General features: G+C 42.3%; 1 protein-coding gene and 1 long non-coding RNA gene across 3 annotated transcripts in view; one reads left to right on the top strand and one right to left on the bottom strand.

The window, feature by feature from the left end:
- Positions 1-2,457: 2,457 nt before the first annotated feature.
- LOC120981733 (sodium/potassium-transporting ATPase subunit alpha-2) overlaps positions 2,458-20,112 on the top strand; it is a 31,445-nt gene continuing 13,790 nt past the window's right edge. Inside the window, exons 1-6 of the mRNA XM_040411420.1 lie at positions 2,458-2,582; positions 13,709-13,813; positions 14,760-14,819; positions 18,433-18,636; positions 18,721-18,834; positions 19,854-19,988. Of these exons, the coding sequence (XP_040267354.1) occupies positions 2,571-2,582; positions 13,709-13,813; positions 14,760-14,819; positions 18,433-18,636; positions 18,721-18,834; positions 19,854-19,988 (630 nt within the window). The 5' untranslated portion in view covers positions 2,458-2,570. The remainder of the gene's footprint in view (positions 2,583-13,708; positions 13,814-14,759; positions 14,820-18,432; positions 18,637-18,720; positions 18,835-19,853; positions 19,989-20,112) is intronic.
- The window catches only part of LOC120981771, a 67,804-nt gene continuing 51,059 nt past the window's right edge, over positions 3,368-20,112 (bottom strand). For both annotated transcript variants that reach the window (XR_005774746.1, XR_005774745.1), the window contains exons 2-3: positions 7,088-7,149; positions 3,368-3,486 (exon numbers count right to left, since the gene is read on the bottom strand). This is a non-coding gene — a long non-coding RNA (uncharacterized LOC120981771). The remainder of the gene's footprint in view (positions 3,487-7,087; positions 7,150-20,112) is intronic.

The raw sequence follows: 20,112 nt of genomic DNA, 5'->3' as shown, positions 1-20,112 counted from the left end.
CAGAAGAACCGGTGGTGGCTTCATGACTACAAGATACTATCAGCCAAGAGCATCAAAGACCTTTCACTATGTGTGAATTCTGACTGATGGCCTCAACCACATTCAATGTGATAGGTCACTGTAAAGACAGATGTGAGATGTCACCGCTATCCAGCTGCACCCACAATACTGTCACACACAGGAAGAGGTCTACATGATAGTATCAGTGACCAAATCCAACCGGAGATCAACATTGTAACTCCATTAATGACATTCATCTATCTATCTATCTATCTATCTATCTATCTATCTATCTCATATCTATCTATCTATCTGCCTGTCGTACAGTATTGCTCTCCATGGTTGCACCCCGACCCCGGTCCATACAGGGGACTTGCTCCCGTTGGATGTGAGGATGAGAATATTACACTTGGCAGCTATGGGCGATTGCTGCATCCATCCTGCTTCTCCGGCTCGGACTGTCCAGGGGCAGAGCGGCAGCTGCTTCCACCGCCTGCGTAATGTGCCAGTTCTTATCAGTGCCATCTCTCGGAGGCAGATGAATGCTCGGCGACTCCCCATTAGAACCACAAGCCGCTCAGCGTGACCACAACTGCGCCTCCCGCATCCCCGGCATCTTAATATTCACTTCTCCATTCTGATGAATCCTGGACACAACGCCTCTGGCCCTAAGAGCTGACACTCTACGCTTAACACGGCCACACTCCTGTCGCTTCCATGTTGATGGCAGCGACATTACCGATACACTAAAGGAAAAACCACGGAGCGTAGAAAATGAGATGCTTTTTCCCCCGGGGAGATTCCAGTGTTTTACATTTTTTCTATTATTTTATGCTTTTTTGTTATTTCGGAGCGTGTGTAGAAATGTATTAATGTTATTTCCCCGGCTGCACTGGAGCTACACGGAGGTCGCTCTGCACTCGACATGGACACAAAGCCAGGGGGCAGAGTCAGAAGAAGTGCGGGGCGCAGGGTCAAGAGTTCTGTAGATATCCTACTTGGGAGGGAGGATCTGCCTCCTCGCTATGTGTAGCTCCACTTCTTAGACTATATAAGAATTGCTTAAAGGGGACTTCCATTTTTAAGCTGTCCATCGATTTTGATCGACCACAATCATCAGTGGGATCGTTCATGTAGGTGATCCTACCGCCAACATTACAGACTAAACTAGCCGATCAGGGAGCGGCGAATGATCGGCCAATTTGAATGATCGCGCCATAGCCTTGCACTCTTAAGCCGGCTAAATTTTCTGACCCGATAGAGCAAATTTTTTTAAATGATGGTCGGCCAAAAATCAGCCGTTGTAGACGACTTTTATCTCGGGTCAGGGCAGCATATAACATGAGATGATTACTCAAAGTGGACACACCCTTTAAGGAGGACCTGTCACCCTTCAAGACTTGTCTGTTTCAGTAAACACTCCCCTACGAAATAAGAATCCAGAAGCATCTTTTCTTGCAACTCTTTGTTGTGTTGTTCCTCTGTTATTCCTCCAGGAAATGCATGACAGCTGAGTATTACCATTCCCCTTTTCAAAGGCAGGCGCTCTCAGCACTGACTGGACACCCCTCCAACACAAAGTAGTCAACTTATTTACAAAATTCCAGGAGGAATAACGGAGCAACAGCCCGATCAATACCCTGTGTAAAGGACCCTGCGATCAGCCAACGAATCATTCATCCAACTGAGCTCCCCTCAGATGATTGCCTGGTGTAAAAGGTCCTTTTAATGAGCACTGATCGCTTTGCTATGGTTAGGTAACGGCCATTATCTACCAGAGTATAAGGATACTAGGCTGATCACTAGTGACTTGCTATGATCTGCAAGAGGAACCTGCACCAAGTGTACATTTCTCCTACAGTGCCCCACCAGGAGAGGTGAAGTATTACACACTAATCATGAAAATCATATTAAGCATTTCTTCTTGAAGCCCCATCCCAGCGTCTTCTGTAGTGACTGGGAAGGTAAGGGTTACTCCGAGATGTGGGGAGATAATGATGGATACGGGAGGCACATAGGGGGAAGGAGCCATGGGGGATTGTGATAAACGATGATCTACATAAGAAATGAGGAATTAAAGGAATAATGAGGACGGAGACGAGCGAGGAACAAAGCGAAGGATGATCCGGGGAAAAGGAGGATAAATTTAGAAATAAGGACAACAAGGAAGAGGGGGCGAGGGAGGCAATTGTAGAACGGAGGAAGGGAAGGATTGGATGTGACACCAGGAGAGGAGGAAGACGAGGGGACACGGTGGGAATGGGCTGAGGGGGAGGGCTCTTCTTTAGGAATTGACCCCAGACTGTGATGGATTTTAGAGGCAGCCAAACTTCTGGCACCACAGAACAGGGGACAGGAGGAGGGTCCCGGGGCCCCCCAGGGAGGGAGGAGTTTGTCCCCAAACCAGCTTCAGTTTCAACAAGTGCAGCTTTCCCTGGGAAGGAGATACACACCTCGGCTCCCGGCGACCACTTACTCTTATTTGGGATTTTTCTTCCTTTTTTTTTTAAACATTTTCTTTAAAAGCCATAGACTTCAAATCTGCAAATTCCAGAGGACGTGGGAGGAAGATGGGTAGAGGGGTAAGTACTCTGTGTGATGGTATGTGTACTGCTGGGGGGCACCTGCCAAAATCTACTAGTGGATGGATAGATAGATAGATAGATAGATAGATAGATAGATATGAGATAGATAGATAGATAGATAGATAGATATGAGATAGATAGATATGAGATAGATAGATAGATAGATAGATAGATAGATAGATATGAGATAGATAGATAGGAAATAGAGAGATAGATAGAAGATAGATAGGAAATAGAGAGATATGATAGATAATAGATAGTTATGAGATGAGGCTCATTTCCTGCTCACCTCAGGAGACTGTCTGATCTCTGCCCAGACTTCACCTCCATGGAGGAGGAGGAGAGACTCTCCGTACTGCTGGGGGAAGAGGAGAACACAGCGGCCATAGCAGCACAATATATTACTGCCTGCCATAGACTGAGAGGAGCCTGATATACCATGGACTCCCCACCCTGGATGTGTCCTCATCCCCTATACTTACCCGTATCCCCCACCCTGAACGTATCCCCATTCCCCAACCCTACACAATTATTTCCCACTTGCTATGGCAATGCTAAAATGTATTTAGTTCTGCCAATAAAGCGGATTTGATTTGATAGATAGATATGAAATAGATATGAGATGATAGATAGATGGATAGATAGATAGATAGATAGATATGAGATAGATAGATAGATATGAGATAGATATGAGATAGATAGATAGATAGATAGATAGATAGATAGATAGATAGATAGATAGATAGATAGATAGATAGATATGACGATACAACCTTTATATCTGCAAGTGTCACTGCTAGTGTTGTACAGGGGTGATGTGTCCCTTGTGTCGGCTCTCTGTGGGCACAGGGTACATAATGGCATATCCATTTTGCTCATTTTTAAGTGAATTGTAGGAGAGCTATAAAATTATCAAACATAACAATAATAACAAACATAATCATAATAAAATATCAAACACAACCAAACAATAAATAAAACTAACACTCCAATACTCCAGAGCTGCACTCACTATTCTGCTGGTGCAGTCACTATGTACATACATTACTTATCCTGCACTGATCCTGAGTTACATCCTGTATTATACCCCAGAGCTGCACTCACTATTCTGCTGGTGCAGTCACTGTGTACATACATTACTTATCCTGTACTGATTCTGAGTTATATCCTGTATTATACTCCAGAGCTGCACTCACTATTCTGCTAGTGCAGTCACTGTGTACATACATTACTTATCCTGTACTGATCCTGAGTTACTTCCTGTATTATACTCCAGAGCTGCACTCACTATTCTGCTGGTGCAGTCACTGTGTACATACATTACTTATCCTGTACTGATCCTGAGTTACATCCTGTATTATACTCCAGAGCTGCACTCACTATTCTGCTGGTGCAGTCACTGAGTACATACATCACTTATCCTGTACTGATCCTGAGTTACATCCTGTATTATACTCCAGAGCTGCACTCACTATTCTGCTGGTGGAGTCACTGTGTACATACATTACTTATCCTGTACTGATCCTGAGTTACATCCTGTATTATACTCCAGAGCTGCACTCACTATTCTGCTGGTGCAGTCACTGTGTACATACATTACTTATCCTGTACTGATCCTGAGTTACATCCTGTATTACACTCCAGAGCTGCACTCACTATTCTGCTGGTGCAGTCACTGTGAACATACATTACTTATCCTGTACTGATCCTGAGTTACATCCTGTATTATACTCCAGAGCTGCACTCACTATTCTGCTGGTACAGTCACTGTGTACATACATTACTTATCCTGAGTTACATCCTGTATTATACTCCAGAGCTGCACTCACTATTCTGCTGGTGCAGTCACTATGTACATACATTACTTATCCTGCACTGATCCTGAGTTACATCCTGTATTATACCCCAGAGCTGCACTCACTATTCTGCTGGTGCAGTCACTGTGTACATACATTACTTATCCTGTACTGATCCCCAGTTACATCCTGTATTATACTCCAGAGCTGCACTCACTATTCTGCTGGTGCAGTCACTGTGTACATACATTACTTATCCTGTACTGATCCTGAGTTACATCCTGCATTATACTCCAGAGCTGCACTCACTATTCTGCTGGTGCAGTCACTGTGTACATACATTACATTACTTATCCTGTACTGATCCTGAGTTACATCCTGTATTATAGTCCAGAGCTGCGCTCACTATTCTGCTGGTGCAGTCACTGTGTACATACATTACTTATCCTGTACTGATCCTGAGTTACATCCTGTATTATACTCCAGAGCTGCACTCCCTGTTCTGCTGGTGGAATCACTGTGTACATACATTGCTTATCCTGTACTGATCCTGAGTTACATCCTGTATTATACCCCAGAGCTGCACTCACTATTCTGCTGGTGCAGTCACTGTGTACATACATTACTTATCCTGTACTGATCCTGAGTTACATCCTGTATTATACTCCAGAGCTGCACTCACTATTCTGCTGGTGCAGTCACTGTGTACATACATTACTTATCCTGTACTGATCCTGAATTACATCCTGTATTATACTCCAGAGCTGCACTCACTATTCTGCTGGTGCAGTCACTGTATACATACATTTTTTATTCTGTACTGATCCCCAGTTACATCCTGTATTATACTCCAGAGCTGCACTCACTATTCTGCTGGTGCAGTCACTGTGTACATACATTACTTATCCTGTACTGATCCTGAGTTACATCCTGCATTATACTCCAGAGCTGCACTCACTATTCTGCTGGTGCAGTCACTATGTACATACATTACTTATCCTGCACTGATCCTGAGTTACATCCTGTATTATACCCCAGAGCTGCACTCACTATTCTGCTGGTGCAGTCACTGTGTACATACATTACTTATCCTGTACTGATCCTGAATTACATCCTGTATTATACTCCAGAGCTGCACTCACTATTCTGCTGGTGCAGTCACTGTATACATACATTTTTTATTCTGTACTGATCCCCAGTTACATCCTGTATTATACTCCAGAGCTGCACTCACTATTCTGCTGGTGCAGTCACTGTGTACATACATTACTTATCCTGTACTGATCCTGAATTACATCCTGTATTATACTCCAGAGCTGCACTCACTATTCTGCTGGTGCAGTCACTGTATACATACATTTTTTATTCTGTACTGATCCCCAGTTACATCCTGTATTATACCCCAGAGCTGCACTCACTATTCTGCTGGTGCAGTCACTGTGTACATACATTACTTATCCTGTACTGATCCTGAATTACATCCTGTATTATACTCCAGAGCTGCACTCACTATTCTGCTGGTGCAGTCACTATGTACATACATTACTTATCCTGCACTGATCCTGAGTTACATCCTGTATTATACCCCAGAGCTGCACTCACTATTCTGCTGGTGCAGTCACTGTGTACATACATTACTTATCCTGTACTGATCCTGAATTACATCCTGTATTATACTCCAGAGCTGCACTCACTATTCTGCTGGTGCAGTCACTGTATACATACATTACTTATCCTGCACTGATCCTGAGTTACATCCTGTATTATACTCCAGAGCTGCACTCACTATTCTGCTGGTGCAGTCACTGTGTACATACATTACTTATCCTGTACTGATCCTGAGTTACATCCTGTATTATACTCCAGAGCTGCACTCACTATTCTGCTGGTGCAGTCACTGAGTACATACATCACTTATCCTGTACTGATCCTGAGTTACATCCTGTATTATACTCCAGAGCTGCACTCACTATTCTGCTGGTGGAGTCACTGTGTACATACATTACTTATCCTGTACTGATCCTGAGTTACATCCTGTATTATACTCCAGAGCTGCACTCACTATTCTGCTGGTGCAGTCACTGTGTACATACATTACTTATCCTGTACTGATCCTGAGTTACATCCTGTATTACACTCCAGAGCTGCACTCACTATTCTGCTGGTGCAGTCACTGTGTACATACATTGCTTATCCTGTACTGATCCTGAGTTACATCCTGTATTATACTCCAGAGCTGCACTCCCTGTTCTGCTGGTGGAATCACTGTGTACATACATTGCTTATCCTGTACTGATCCTGAGTTACATCCTGTATTATACCCCAGAGCTGCACTCACTATTCTGCTGGTGCAGTCACTGTGTACATACATTACTTATCCTGTACTGATCCTGAGTTACATCCTGTATTATACTCCAGAGCAGCACTCACTATTCTGCTGGTGGAGTCACTGTGTACATACATTACTTATCCTGTACTGATCCTGAGTTACATCCTGTATTATACTCCAGAGCTGCACTCACTATTCTGCTGGTGCAGTCACTGTGTACATACATTACTTATCCTGTACTGATCCTGAGTTACATCTTGTATTATACTCCAGAGCTGCACTCACTATTCTGCTGGTGCAGTCACTGTGTACATACATTACTTATCCTGTACTGATCCTGAGTTACATCCTGTATTATACTCCAGAGCTGCACTCACTGTTCTGCATGTAATCTCTCATCCTCCCGAGCTTGTTCAGAGTCATACGCAGAGCATCCAGCCTAGACAAACGTAAAGAAAAATGATGGGTTAAGAAATACTTGGCACTTCTGGAGAAAATGCTCATACATGTACAATATGTAGACTACTGTGTAAAAATACATAAACACTATATACAAGTTTATTACTGCATACATGTGACATATACATAGCATATGTTATAGATATCTTGATGGTGGGGGTACAACCCCTTGGGCACTCTTCAGTGTCTAAATCAAAGTGGCCAGGATGCCCCTCCAAGCTCCATACAGCTTCAGCCACACAACTCAGGATCAGCTGATTGGCCTGTTGACTGTAATGGGCCAACCTCCTGTCTCCCGAGCTTTACAGGAACCTAGTTTTAGGAAACATTGGGTGTAGTAGACATTAAGCATATTCTATAGAGATGTCATCTATGTATCTGGTGGGAACCACCATCCCATTAATGACCAGGGTCCTGAGCATGGGAAATATTAGAGTAGTGGTCAGATCAGGTCCAAACCTCGATTATGGCTGTGATCTAACATCAATGTCTTAAACAAAGTGGCCAAGAGGTCCATAACACTTTAGCCACTCTGAACTCCACTTGGAAGAAACTGGTTAGCCCACTGCCCACCCATATGCCTCCCAAGCTTGGTGGTTAGTTTTAGGAAGCAGTGGGTGTATCAGTGATTGGATCTTAAATATTTGGAAATGTACGACTATATATGGTGGAAATCCCAAACCCCCTCTGATCATCCTGATGTTAGAACATATTGTAGTACCCCTCAGATCGGGTTCAAACCTTATCTATGGTTGAAATCTTTAAGACACTGGGACACCCATCAGTGTCTAAAATAAAATGGCCAGGATGCTCTTCAAAACCATACCAATTTAGCCATGCTCAACTTCAGTAGGGAGAAACTGGCCAGCCTATTGGCCAACTATATGTTTCCCATGCTTGGCACTGCTTCACAGACACTTACCTTTAGGAGGCAGCGAGTTGGTTGGATCTTAACCAGTTGGAAACATATGACTTATTCTAATTTCTAGGAATACATAATTGATATATCTGGTGGAGATCCCTCCTTTGATGAGTCTGATGCCAACTTCATCTATTTATGGTCAAAATCTTTAAGACACTGGGACACCCAGTAATATCTAAAATAAGGTAGCTAGAATGCTCATCAAAGCTCCATAAAACTTTAGACACGCTCAACCTCTCTCAGAAGAAAATTGGTCAGCCTACTGACTTAGATGGACTATCTTTATGTCTCCTGATCGTAGCAGCTCTTAACAGTTGGACCTTAACTAGTCAGGAAATGTATGGCATATTCTAAGGATAAGTCATCGACATATCTGGTGAGAAAGTCTTTATTGACCAGCGTCCTGATAGTAGAATATATTAGAATACTGGTCAGACATTGGGAAATCCATCAATGTCTAAAATAAGCTGATCAGGATGCTCCTCAAAGCTCTATAAACCTTTAGCCATACACAACTTCTCTTAGAAGACATCTGGTCAGCTTATTGACTGTAACTGGCCAACATTATGTCTCTTTAGTTTTGAAGCTCTTCACAGATACTGAAAGCTCCATCCACCTAAGCCGCACTCTACTTCTTAGGAGACAACTAGTTGGCTCACTGACTGTAAGGGGCCAATATTAAGTCTCCAGCTCTTCATAGACATAGCATAGACATAGCTTGAGACTCCGGAGATGATCTCCCAGGCCCCTGGAGAAGAAAACTGTCCTCTCAGGTTAAATAATGAATACGGATTCTGTGCTCTATCCTACAGAATGATGGGAGAGGTATTCAAGATATGTGTGGGGTGAAATACAGAAGACTGGATCATACTAGACCACTAGGCTTGTATCGAAGCCACCAGTTCTTTACACTAGAATCCATTTAAAACTCTGTTCAAAGCTTTCTCTTTCTAAATATTCTAGTAGTTCTACAATATAGTACATAGAGGTGATCGCCCTCTTCTCACGACCGAGCCCTTCACCTCTGCTTGTTTTTGTCCCACAATATCATGTTCTCACAGAAAAAGTCATCCTTGAGGAATTAAAACCAGGAGTCAGAAGAACAAACTGACCTCAGGGCATGAACTAGAGGTTAGAACGTTCACCCTGGAGATAGGAGGGATTACCATGAGATTTAAAATTGATAAACCAAATGTACAGCTGGTATAACCTGGGCATCTCCTGTATATAATTATATATGTACAGCTGGTATAACCTGGGTATCTCCTGTATATAATTATATATGTACAGCTGGTATAAGTTATACATCTTCTTGTATATAGTGATATGGACCATGCTGGTATAACCTGGGTATCTCCTGTATATAATTATATATGTACAGCCGGTATAAGTTATACATCTTCCTGTATATAGTGATATGGACCATGCTGGTATAACCTGGGCATCTCCTGTATATAATTATATATGTACAGCTGGTATAAGTTATACATCTTCTTGTATATAGTGATATGGAGCATGCTGGTATAACCTGGGTATCTCCTATATATAATTATATATGTACAGCTGGTATAAGTTATACATCTTCTTGTATACAGTGATATGGAGCATGCTGGTATAACCTGGGTATCTCCTGTATATAATTATATATGTACAGCTGGTATAAGTTATACATCTTCTTGTATATAGTGATATGGAGCATGCTGGTATAACCTGGGCATCTCCTGTATATAATTATATATGTACAGCTGGTATAAGTTATACATCTTCTTGTATACAGTGATATGGACCATGCTGGTATAACCTGGGCATCCCCTGTATATAATGATATATGTACAGCTGGTATAAGTTATACATCTTCTTGTATATATAGTGATATGGAGCATGCTGGTATAACCTGAGTATCTCCTGTATATAATTATATATGTACAGCTGGTATAAGTTATACATCTTCTTGTATATAGTGATATGGAGCATGCTGGTATAACCTGGGCATCTCCTGTATATAATTATATATGTACAGCTGGTATAAGTTATACATCTTCTTGTATATAGTGATATGGAGCATGCTGGTATAACCTGGGCATCTCCTGTATATAATTATATATGTACAGCGGGTATAAGTTATACATCTTCTTGTATATAGTGCTATGGAGCATGCTGGTCTAACCTGGGTATCTCCTGTATATAATTATATATGTACAGCTGGTATAAGTTATACATCTTCTTGTATATAGTGATATGGAGCATGCTGGTATAACCTGGGCATCTCCTGTATATAATTATATATGTACAGCTGGTATAAGCTATACATCTTCTTGTACATAGTGCTATGGAGCATGCTGGTCTAACCTGGGTATCTCCTGTATATAATATATATGTACAGCTGGTATAAGTTATACATCTTCTTGTATATAGTGATATGGAGCATGCTGGTATAACCTGGGCATCTCCTGTATATAATTATATATGTACAGCTGGTATAAGCTATACATCTTCTTGTACATAGTGATATGGAGCATGCTGGTATAACCTGGGTATCTCCTGTATATAATTATATATGTACAGCTGGTATAAGTTATACATCTTCTTGTATATAGTGATATGGAGCATGCTGGTATAACCTGGGCATCTCCTGTATATAAGTATATATGTACAGCTGGTATAAGTTATACATCTTCTTGTATATAGTGATATGGACCATGCTGGTATAACCTGGGTATCTCCTGTATATAATTATATATGTACAGCTGGTATAAGTTATACATCTCCCTGTATATAGTGATATGGAGCATGCTGGTATAACCTGGGCATCTCCTGTATATAATTATATATGTACAGCTGGTATAAGTTATACATCTTCTTGTATATAGTGATATAGAGCATGCTGGTATAGCCTGGGTATCTCCTATATATAATTATATATGTACAGCTGGTATAAGTTATACATCTTCTTGTATATAGTGATATGGAGCATGCTGGTATAACCTGGGTATCTCCTGTATATAATTATATATGTACAGCTGGTATAAGGTATACATCTTCTTGTATACAGTGATATGGACCATGCTGGTATAACCTGGGCATCTTCTGTATATAATTATATATGTACAGCTGGTATAAGTTATACATCTTCTTGTATATAGTGATATGGAGCATGCTGGTATAACCTAGGCATCTCCTGTATATAATTATATATGTACAGCTGGTATAAGTTATACATCTTCTTGTATACAGTGATATGGACCATGCTGGTATAACCTGGGCATCTTCTGTATATAATTATATATGTACAGCTGGTATAAGTTATACATCTTCTTGTATATAGTGATATGGAGCATGCTGGTATAACCTGGGTATCTCCTGTATATAATTATATATGTACAGCTGGTATAACCTGGGTATCTCCTGTATATAATTATATATGTACAGCTGGTATAAGTTATACATCTTCCTGTATATAGTGATATGGAGCATGCTGGTATAACCTGGGTATCTCCTGTATATAATTATATATGTACAGCTGGTATAAGTTATACATCTTCTTGTATATAGTGATATGGAGCATGCTGGTATAACCTGGGTATCTCCTGTATATAATTATATATGTACAGCTGGTATAAGTTATACATCTTCTTGTATACAGTGATATGGACCATGCTGGTATAACCTGGGCATCCCCTGTATATAATGATATATGTACAGCTGGTATAAGTTATACATCTTCTTGTATATAGTGATATGGACCATGCTGGTATAACCTGGGCATCTCCTGTATATAATTATATATGTACAGCTGGTATAAGTTATACATATTCTTGTATATAGTGATATGGAGCATGCTGGTATAACCTGGGTATCTCCTGTATATAATTATATATGTACAGCTGGTCTAAGTTATACATCTTCTTGTATATAGTGATATGGAGCATGCTGGTATAACCTGGGTATCTCCTGTATATAATTATATATGTACAGCTGGTACAAGTTATACATCATCTTGTATATAGTGATATGGAGCATGCTGGTATAACCTGGGTATCTCCTGTATATAATTATATATGTACAGCTGGTATAAGTTATACATCTTCTTGTATACAGTGATATGGAGCATGCTGGTATAACCTGGGTATCTCCTGTATATAATTATATATGTACAGCTGGTATAAGTTATACATCTTGTATATAGTGATATGGAGCATGCTGGTATAACCTGGGCATCACCTGTATATAATTATATATGTACAGCTGGTATAAGTTATACATCTTCTTGTATATAGTGATATGGACCATGCTGGTATAACCTGGGTATTTCCTGTATATAATTATATATGTACAGCTGGTATAAGTTATACATCTTCTTGTATATAGTGATATGGAGCATGCTGGTATAACCTGGGTATCTCCTGTATATAATTATATATGTACAGCTGGTATAACCTGGGCATCTCCTGTATATAATTATATATGTACAGCTGGTATAAGTTATACATCTTCTTGTATATAGTGATATGGACCATGCCGGTATAACCTGGGTATCTCCTGTATATAATTATATATGTACAGCTGGTATAAGTTATACATCTTCTTGTATACAGTGATATGGAGCATGCTGGTATAACCTGGGTATCTCCTGTATATAAGTATATATGTACAGCTGGTATAAGTTATACATCTTCTTGTATATAGTGATATGGACCACGCTGGTATAACCTGGGTATCTCCTGTATATAATTATATATGTACAGCTGGTATAAGTTATACATCTTCTTGTATATAGTGATATGGAGCATGCTGGTATAACCTGGGTATCTCCTGTATATAATTATATATGTACAGCTGGTATAAGTTATACATCTTCTTGTATATAGTGATATGGAGCATGCTGGTATAACCTGGGCATCTCCTGTATATAATTATATATGTACAGCTGGTATAAGTTATATATCTTCTTGTATATAGTGATATGGAGCATGCTGGTATAACCTGGGTATCTCCTGTATATAATTATATATGTACAGCTGGTATAAGTTATATATCTTCTTGTATATAGTGATATGGAGCATGCTGGTATAACCTGGGTATCTCCTGTATATAATTATATATGTACAGCTGGTATAAGTTATATATCTTCTTGTATATAGTGATATGGAGCATGCTGGTATAACCTGGGTATCTCCTGTATATAATTATAAATGTACATCTGGTATAACCTGGGCATCTCCTGTATATAATTATATATGTACAGCTGGTATAAGTTATACATCTTCTTGTATATAGTGATATGGAGCATGCTGGTATAATCTGGGTATCTCCTGTATATAATTATATATGTACAGCTGGTATAACCTGGGTATCTCCTGTATATAATTATATATGTACAGCTGGTATAAGTTATACATCTTCTTGTATATAGTGATATGGACCACGCTGGTATAACCTGGGCATCTCCTGTATATAATTATATATGTACAGCTGGTGTAAGTTATACATCTTCCTGTATATAGTAATACATAGAATACTGGTATGACCTGGGTATCTCCTGTATATAATTATATATGTACAGCTGTATGGTTTGTGGTCCTCACAGTAATAATGTTAGCCATCTTCTCACTTGTAGGAGGGTCGGGAGTACTCGCCAGCTGCGACAAATGCGGACAATGGAGGGGGCAAGAAGAAACAGAAGGAGAAGGAAATGGATGAGCTCAAGAAGGAAGTCACTATGGTGAGAAAGACTTAATGCCCCCCGCAGGCCCCCTGTAGTAAGGCAGGTTCCCTCAGTATTTGGGCAGCCGTACCTGACCACTACCTGCAGGGGGAGGGAGAGTACAGCTGCCTGAACCAATAATGAGTTAGGGGGTGTGTCTCAGACTACCTCACACTCCTGTAGACACTGTAGCTAAACTTTAGTCACTGATCACAACTCTGCAGTAATGAAGATGAGCTAAAAAAGTGGCCAAGTTGTTAAATCTGTGGAAAGTAAAGAACAGGTAAGTGTCCTTTATAGGTACTGACTTATAGGTGATCACTGAGCTCCAGACTGGACATTCACTTTACATTAGACCTATGATATGTAGATGAGTGTTGTCCAACTGCTGGTTATTTGCATGAACAGCATGGGTGTCATGCTAGTTATGTGTACTCCTCCTCCATGTGATATGTGCACTCCTCCTCCATGTGATATGTGTACTCCTCCTCCATGTGATATGTGCACTCCTCCTCCATGTGATATGTGTACTCCTCCTCAATGTGATATGTGCACTCCTCCTCCATGTGATATGTGTACTCCAGCTCCATGTGATATATGTGCTCCTCCTCCATGTGATATGTGTGACCCACCTCCATGTGATACATGTGCTCCACCTCCATGTGATACGCGTGCTCCACCTCCTTGTGATGCGTGTGCTCCTCCTCCATGTGATGCGTGTGCTCCACCTCCATATGATATGTGTACTCCACCTCCATGTGATACGTGTACTCCTCTTCCATGTGATACATGTACTCCTCCTCCATGTGATACGTGTGCTCCTACTCCATGTGATACGTTTTGTCCACCTCCATGTGATATGTGTTCTCCACCTCCATGTGATACATGTACTCCTCCTCCATGTGGTATGTCCTGTAATTTGCCCTTCTCTGAACAATATAAATAATTCATACATTTTCGGCAGGATGATCATAAACTTTCTCTTGAAGAAGTGTCGCAAAAATATGGCACTGACCTGGCCAAGGTAAGAGCCGACATGTGTGAGCAGAAAACACCTATTAAGGGTGAAATGTAATCCAAGTGTACGTGTCTGGAATATGGCGGCCGGGCTGGGGGCAAACGAGACAATTGTGTCCTCTAATATCCAAAGGGAACCACTAACTGGGATAGCAGATCTTACAGATGGCCAACCAATATTAAACTCACCCCAAAAGCGCTCCTTGGGGGTGTGGAATCGTCATGTATGCCCCGCCCCTCTGAGTCACATGATGCTTCTTTATTATGAGGAGGAGCCTCTTTATGTTACTATTGGGGGTCCACAGTCACTAAAAGGAAACTGTCTCTGTATGTATACATTATATACGCCGCCGTGTCTCCGTGCTGGACCCCTTTAACTTGGCAACAGATTTAATATAATTTACACACAATAAAACCCCTGAGGACCTGACTCCATCCATGATAATGAACAGCACGCAGCCTGCCGCTCAGTCACAGCCTGTGTCAGCCGATCACATGCCCCAGTTATCTCACATGGTGCGACGAGATGTACAGACACCGTGTCACCGCCACACAGGAGACAGCACCGGGGGCAGCAGTACATGTGCCACGGCTAATAACTGGATACGAGGGTACAGTGTCGGAATGGGGTACCTAGGGCCCACCAGTAAAATTTATTTTGGGGGCCCACCGTACGGATACATTAAAATATATCTAATATCTATCTATTTCTATTATCTATCTATCTATCTATCTATCTATCTCATATCTATCTATTATCTATCTAATATCTATCTATCTATCTATCTATCTATCTATCTATCTATCTATCTGATGGAAAGGAGGGAACATACTCCATTATTCCAGAATATTTAAAGATATGCACCTGTCATCATTGCCAGATTGAAGGAATGTTCTATAATTGTTTAGTTCTTCTGTTTTTCATGTGATATATCAGCCTTGGCTAGAATTTACTCCGAAGAACAATGTCAGTGTCAGTTTTCACCTATCGTTACCTGTAGAGGAGTTAAGCAAGGTCAAAGTTTCCTAAAGAGCTTTACATGACGTGTTTTAGGTGTCCACCATTCTTCCGGATCCTCATGGTTAAAGGTTTATTCCAGTCTTCGTGGATACTTTAAAGAACCGCAGGTGAAGCTTCTGCACAGTACTGTAGGATCTGCCATTTCAGGTTAGGCCTCATGCACACGACCGGTTTTTTTTGCGGTCCGCAAAAACGGGGTCCGTAGGTCCGTGATCCGTGTCCGTTTTTTCTTCTGTGGGTCTTCCTTGATTTTTGGAGGATCCACGGACATGAAGGAAAAAGTCGTTTTGGTGTCCGCCTGGCCGTGCGGAGCCAAACGGATCTGTCCTGATTTACAATGCAAGTCAATGGGGACGGATCCGTTTGATGCTGACACAATATGGTGCAATTGCAAACGGGTCCGTCCCCCATTGACTTTCAAGGTAAAGTCCGGAGTCCCTATTATACCATCGGATAGGAGTTTTCTCCAATCCGATGGTATATTTTAACTTGAAGCGTCCCCATCACCATGGGAACGCCTCTATGTTAGAATACACCATCGGATTTGAGTTAGATCGTGAAAACAGAATATCCGACAGTATATTCTAACACAGAGGCGTTCCCATAGTGATGGGGACGCTTCAAGTTAGAATATACCATGAACTGTGTACATGACTGCCCCCTGCTGCCTGGCAGCACCCAATCTCTTACAGGGGGCTGTGAGCCGCACAATTAACCCCTCAGGTGCCGCACCTGAGGGGATAATTGTGCGTATCATAGCCCCCTGATCAGGTGCTGCCAGGCAGCAGGGGGCAGTCATGTACACAGTTCGTAGTATATTCTAACTTGAAGCGTCCCCATCACTATGGGGTCCCTCCCTCCCCTGTATTAAATTCATTGGTGGCCAGTGTGGCCCCCCTCCTTCCCCTGTATTAAATTCATTGGTGGCCAGTGCGGCCCCCCCTCCCTCCCCTGTATTAAATTAATTGGTGGCCAGTGCGGCCTCCCCTCTCCCCCCCCATCATTGGTGGCAGCGGAGAGTTCCAATCGGAGTCCCAGTTTAATCACTGGGGCTCCGATCGGTAACCATGGCAACCAGGACGCTACTGCAGTCCTGTTTGCCATGGTTACTTAGCAATTTTTAGAAGCATTATACTTACCTTCGCTGTCTGTGACCGGCCGGGCGCTCCTCCTACTGGTAAGTGAAAGGTCTGTGCGGCGCATTGCTTATAGCACAAACCTGTCACTTACCAGTAGGAGGAGCGCCCGGCCGGTCACAGACAGCGCAGGTAAGTATAATGCTTCTAAAAATTGCTAAGTAACCATGGCAACCAGGACGTCAGAACTCTCCGCTGCCACCAATTATAGGGGGGGGATTTTAATAAGGAGGGGGAGGGAGGGGGGCCGCACTGGCCACCAATGAATGTACAGTAATACAGGGGAGGGAGGGGGGGCCCACTGGCCACCACTGAATGTACAGTAATACAGGGGAGGGAGGGGGGGCCGCACTGGCCAACAATGAATGTAATACAGGGGAGGGAGGGAGGGGGGGCACACTGGCCACCAATGAATTTAAAACTGGGGAGGGAGAGGGGGTCTGCCCCCTCCTGCCTGGCAGCCCCTGATCTCTTATAGGGGGCTATGATATGCACAATTAACCCCTCAGGAATTGTGCGGATCACAGCCCCCTGTAAGAGATCGGGTGCTGCCAGGCAGCAGGGGGCAGTCATGTACACAGTTCGTAGTATATTCTAACTTGAAGCGTCCCCATCACTATGGGAATGCCTCTGTGTTAGAATATACTGTCGGAGTGAAAACTCAGCTCTGCAATCCGTCTGTGTGAAAGTAGCCTACGGCCACGGATCACGGACGCGGATGCCAATCTTGTGTGCATCCGTGTTTTTTCACGGACCCATTGACTTGAATGGGTCCGTGAACCGTTGTCCGTCAAAAAAATAGGACAGGTCCTATTTTTATGACGGACAGGAAACACGGATCACGGCCGCGGATGAACAACGGTGCATTTTCTGAGTTTTCAACGGACCCATTGAAAGTCAATGGGTCCGCAGAAAATCACGGAAAATGGAACAACGGCCACAGATGCACACAACGGTCGTGTGCATGAGGCCTTAAGCTGTATTTTTTAATCCTACAGTGCTGTGAAGAATGACCTCCTGTGGTTCTTCAGCGTGTTCATGAAGCCTGGATTAACCATGTGCATCCAGCAGAATGGTGGACACATCTTACACGTCATGTAAAGCTCTTTAGGAAACTTTGACCTCCTTTAACTCCTAAACAGATAAATATAGGTCAAAACGGACACTTCCATTGTGTTTCTGGTAAATTCTAGCCAAAACTGATATATCATATGACCCCCTTCCCATTGGAAAAACCTGAGCTGAGTTCAATATGGCGGCTGAAAACGTTTTCACCACCAAATAATGCAGCCTCCCTCCGAACTAATACTTTCACACATTGAAAAACTATTTTCTACAAATTACACTGGTTAAAAAGGGGCGTCCAGACTTTTGTCTCATTCTGTATTTATACATTTCTCAGAGTACAGTAATTTTTTGTTTCCTGCTCACCACTGCTGCTGTCATTCTTCATCTACTCCCAGGGTCTCACAAACACACGTGCTGCTGAAATTCTGGCATCAGATGGCCCCAATGCCCTCACACCTCCTCCCACTACCCCAGAGTGGGTAAAGTTTTGCCGTCAGTTGTTTGGTGGATTCTCCATCTTGCTGTGGATCGGAGCAGTTCTTTGCTTCCTGGCCTATGGAATTACAGTCGCCATTGAGGATGACCCCACCAATGACAATGTCAGTATCCGCAATGTTATCTGAAAAACTTCTGGACTTTCTGTGACCCTTTCCTTGACCCATATCTATTCTGCCTCTCCTCAGCTCTATTTGGGGGTGGTCTTAGCTGTTGTCGTCATTGTCACCGGATGCTTTTCTTATTACCAAGAGGCAAAAAGTTCTAAGATCATGGATTCCTTCAAAAACATGGTGCCCCAGGTAATGGACTGTCTAGTGGGAAGATGGCAGAAGCCTAATATCCACCCTTGGGGTCTTCTGTTTCAAATGCATCTTTTGAAGGATTGGTGGGTCTTGTGGTGGTAGATTTACTTGAACTTCCCAATGCACAATCTAGGCCAGTGCCCCAACCTACCGTATGCCATTTATAATATGGTGTTCTCTTATTAGACAGAGGAACTTTTAGACCTCCTCAGAAACCAGGGCCCAGATAACTATAACTCTGCCCCCAGGGCAGATTTTGAAGTGGTATTCTTTATTAGGGCACCTTCTTCCTAACAGGAACTGTGGAAGGACTCCATTTCAATATTTAAGTCAGGTCACAATCTACTCAGGACTTGAGTAGCTGAACCAACCACAGCTCTGACAGCGCCATGGAGTTAAGCTAGCCATACACTTTAGATGTATATTGGCCAAAAACTCGAATTTTTGCACGAACGGCTGACCTTCTAATTAACTTGTCTTCACTCAACAGATGTTGGGGAAGCAAGGGATTCAGGTGTTGGATTTCAATATGCCTGGTGCATTAGTTCTCGGAAGATAAGCTGCCATTAGAAGTGTCTGGCAATGGTTTACTCCCCTCTCCTTGGCCGAACTGAATGAGCAAGTGTATTTGGGAGCTGGGTGATATAGCTGGCCCAATGAATGGCCTCGATGGGGTCATGGCATAAAATAATCCCTTCCTTACAGCAGCCTGAGGAGTGACAACCATTCTAAGCACATTTTTAGTCTGGCTAGTTTTGTATGACTTAACCTACTCACACACATAACATGGAGGTTGGATATCTCCAACACATAAAGATATTTTGGTTGGGTCACCAAGCCCTAGCTCTAGTGCTCATAAGACTCTCAACACAGTCTTAGTGCTCTCACATACGGAGTTACTGACCTGTGATTTGGATGTACAGCATCTAGGCCATGAGAGCAGAATGGACATTACAGACCATTATTTTTCAGGAAAAAATGTCTCATAATTTGCTGTGTACCTTGTGTTTCTCCAGCAAGCTCTTGTAATTCGTGAAGGGGAGAAGCTGCAGATTAATGCAGAGGCTGTTGTAGTTGGGGACCTAGTGGAGATCAAAGGAGGAGACCGAATTCCTGCAGACATCAGGATCATCTCATCCCAAGGGTGCAAGGTACCTCCACAAACACCATATTCATTACTAGTTACAGATATAGCACTTCGTATTAGATACTCTAGTTCACAGAAAGTTTCTGTAATCTCAGAAGGAGCCTGGCCTCTTCTTTTTTGGTCTATGC

This window comes from Bufo bufo, chromosome 11 (assembly GCF_905171765.1).
Source record: "Bufo bufo chromosome 11, aBufBuf1.1, whole genome shotgun sequence".
In the NCBI taxonomy this organism is placed as follows: domain Eukaryota; kingdom Metazoa; phylum Chordata; class Amphibia; order Anura; family Bufonidae; genus Bufo; species Bufo bufo.
This window is presented reverse-complemented; position numbering and strand designations above follow the sequence as displayed.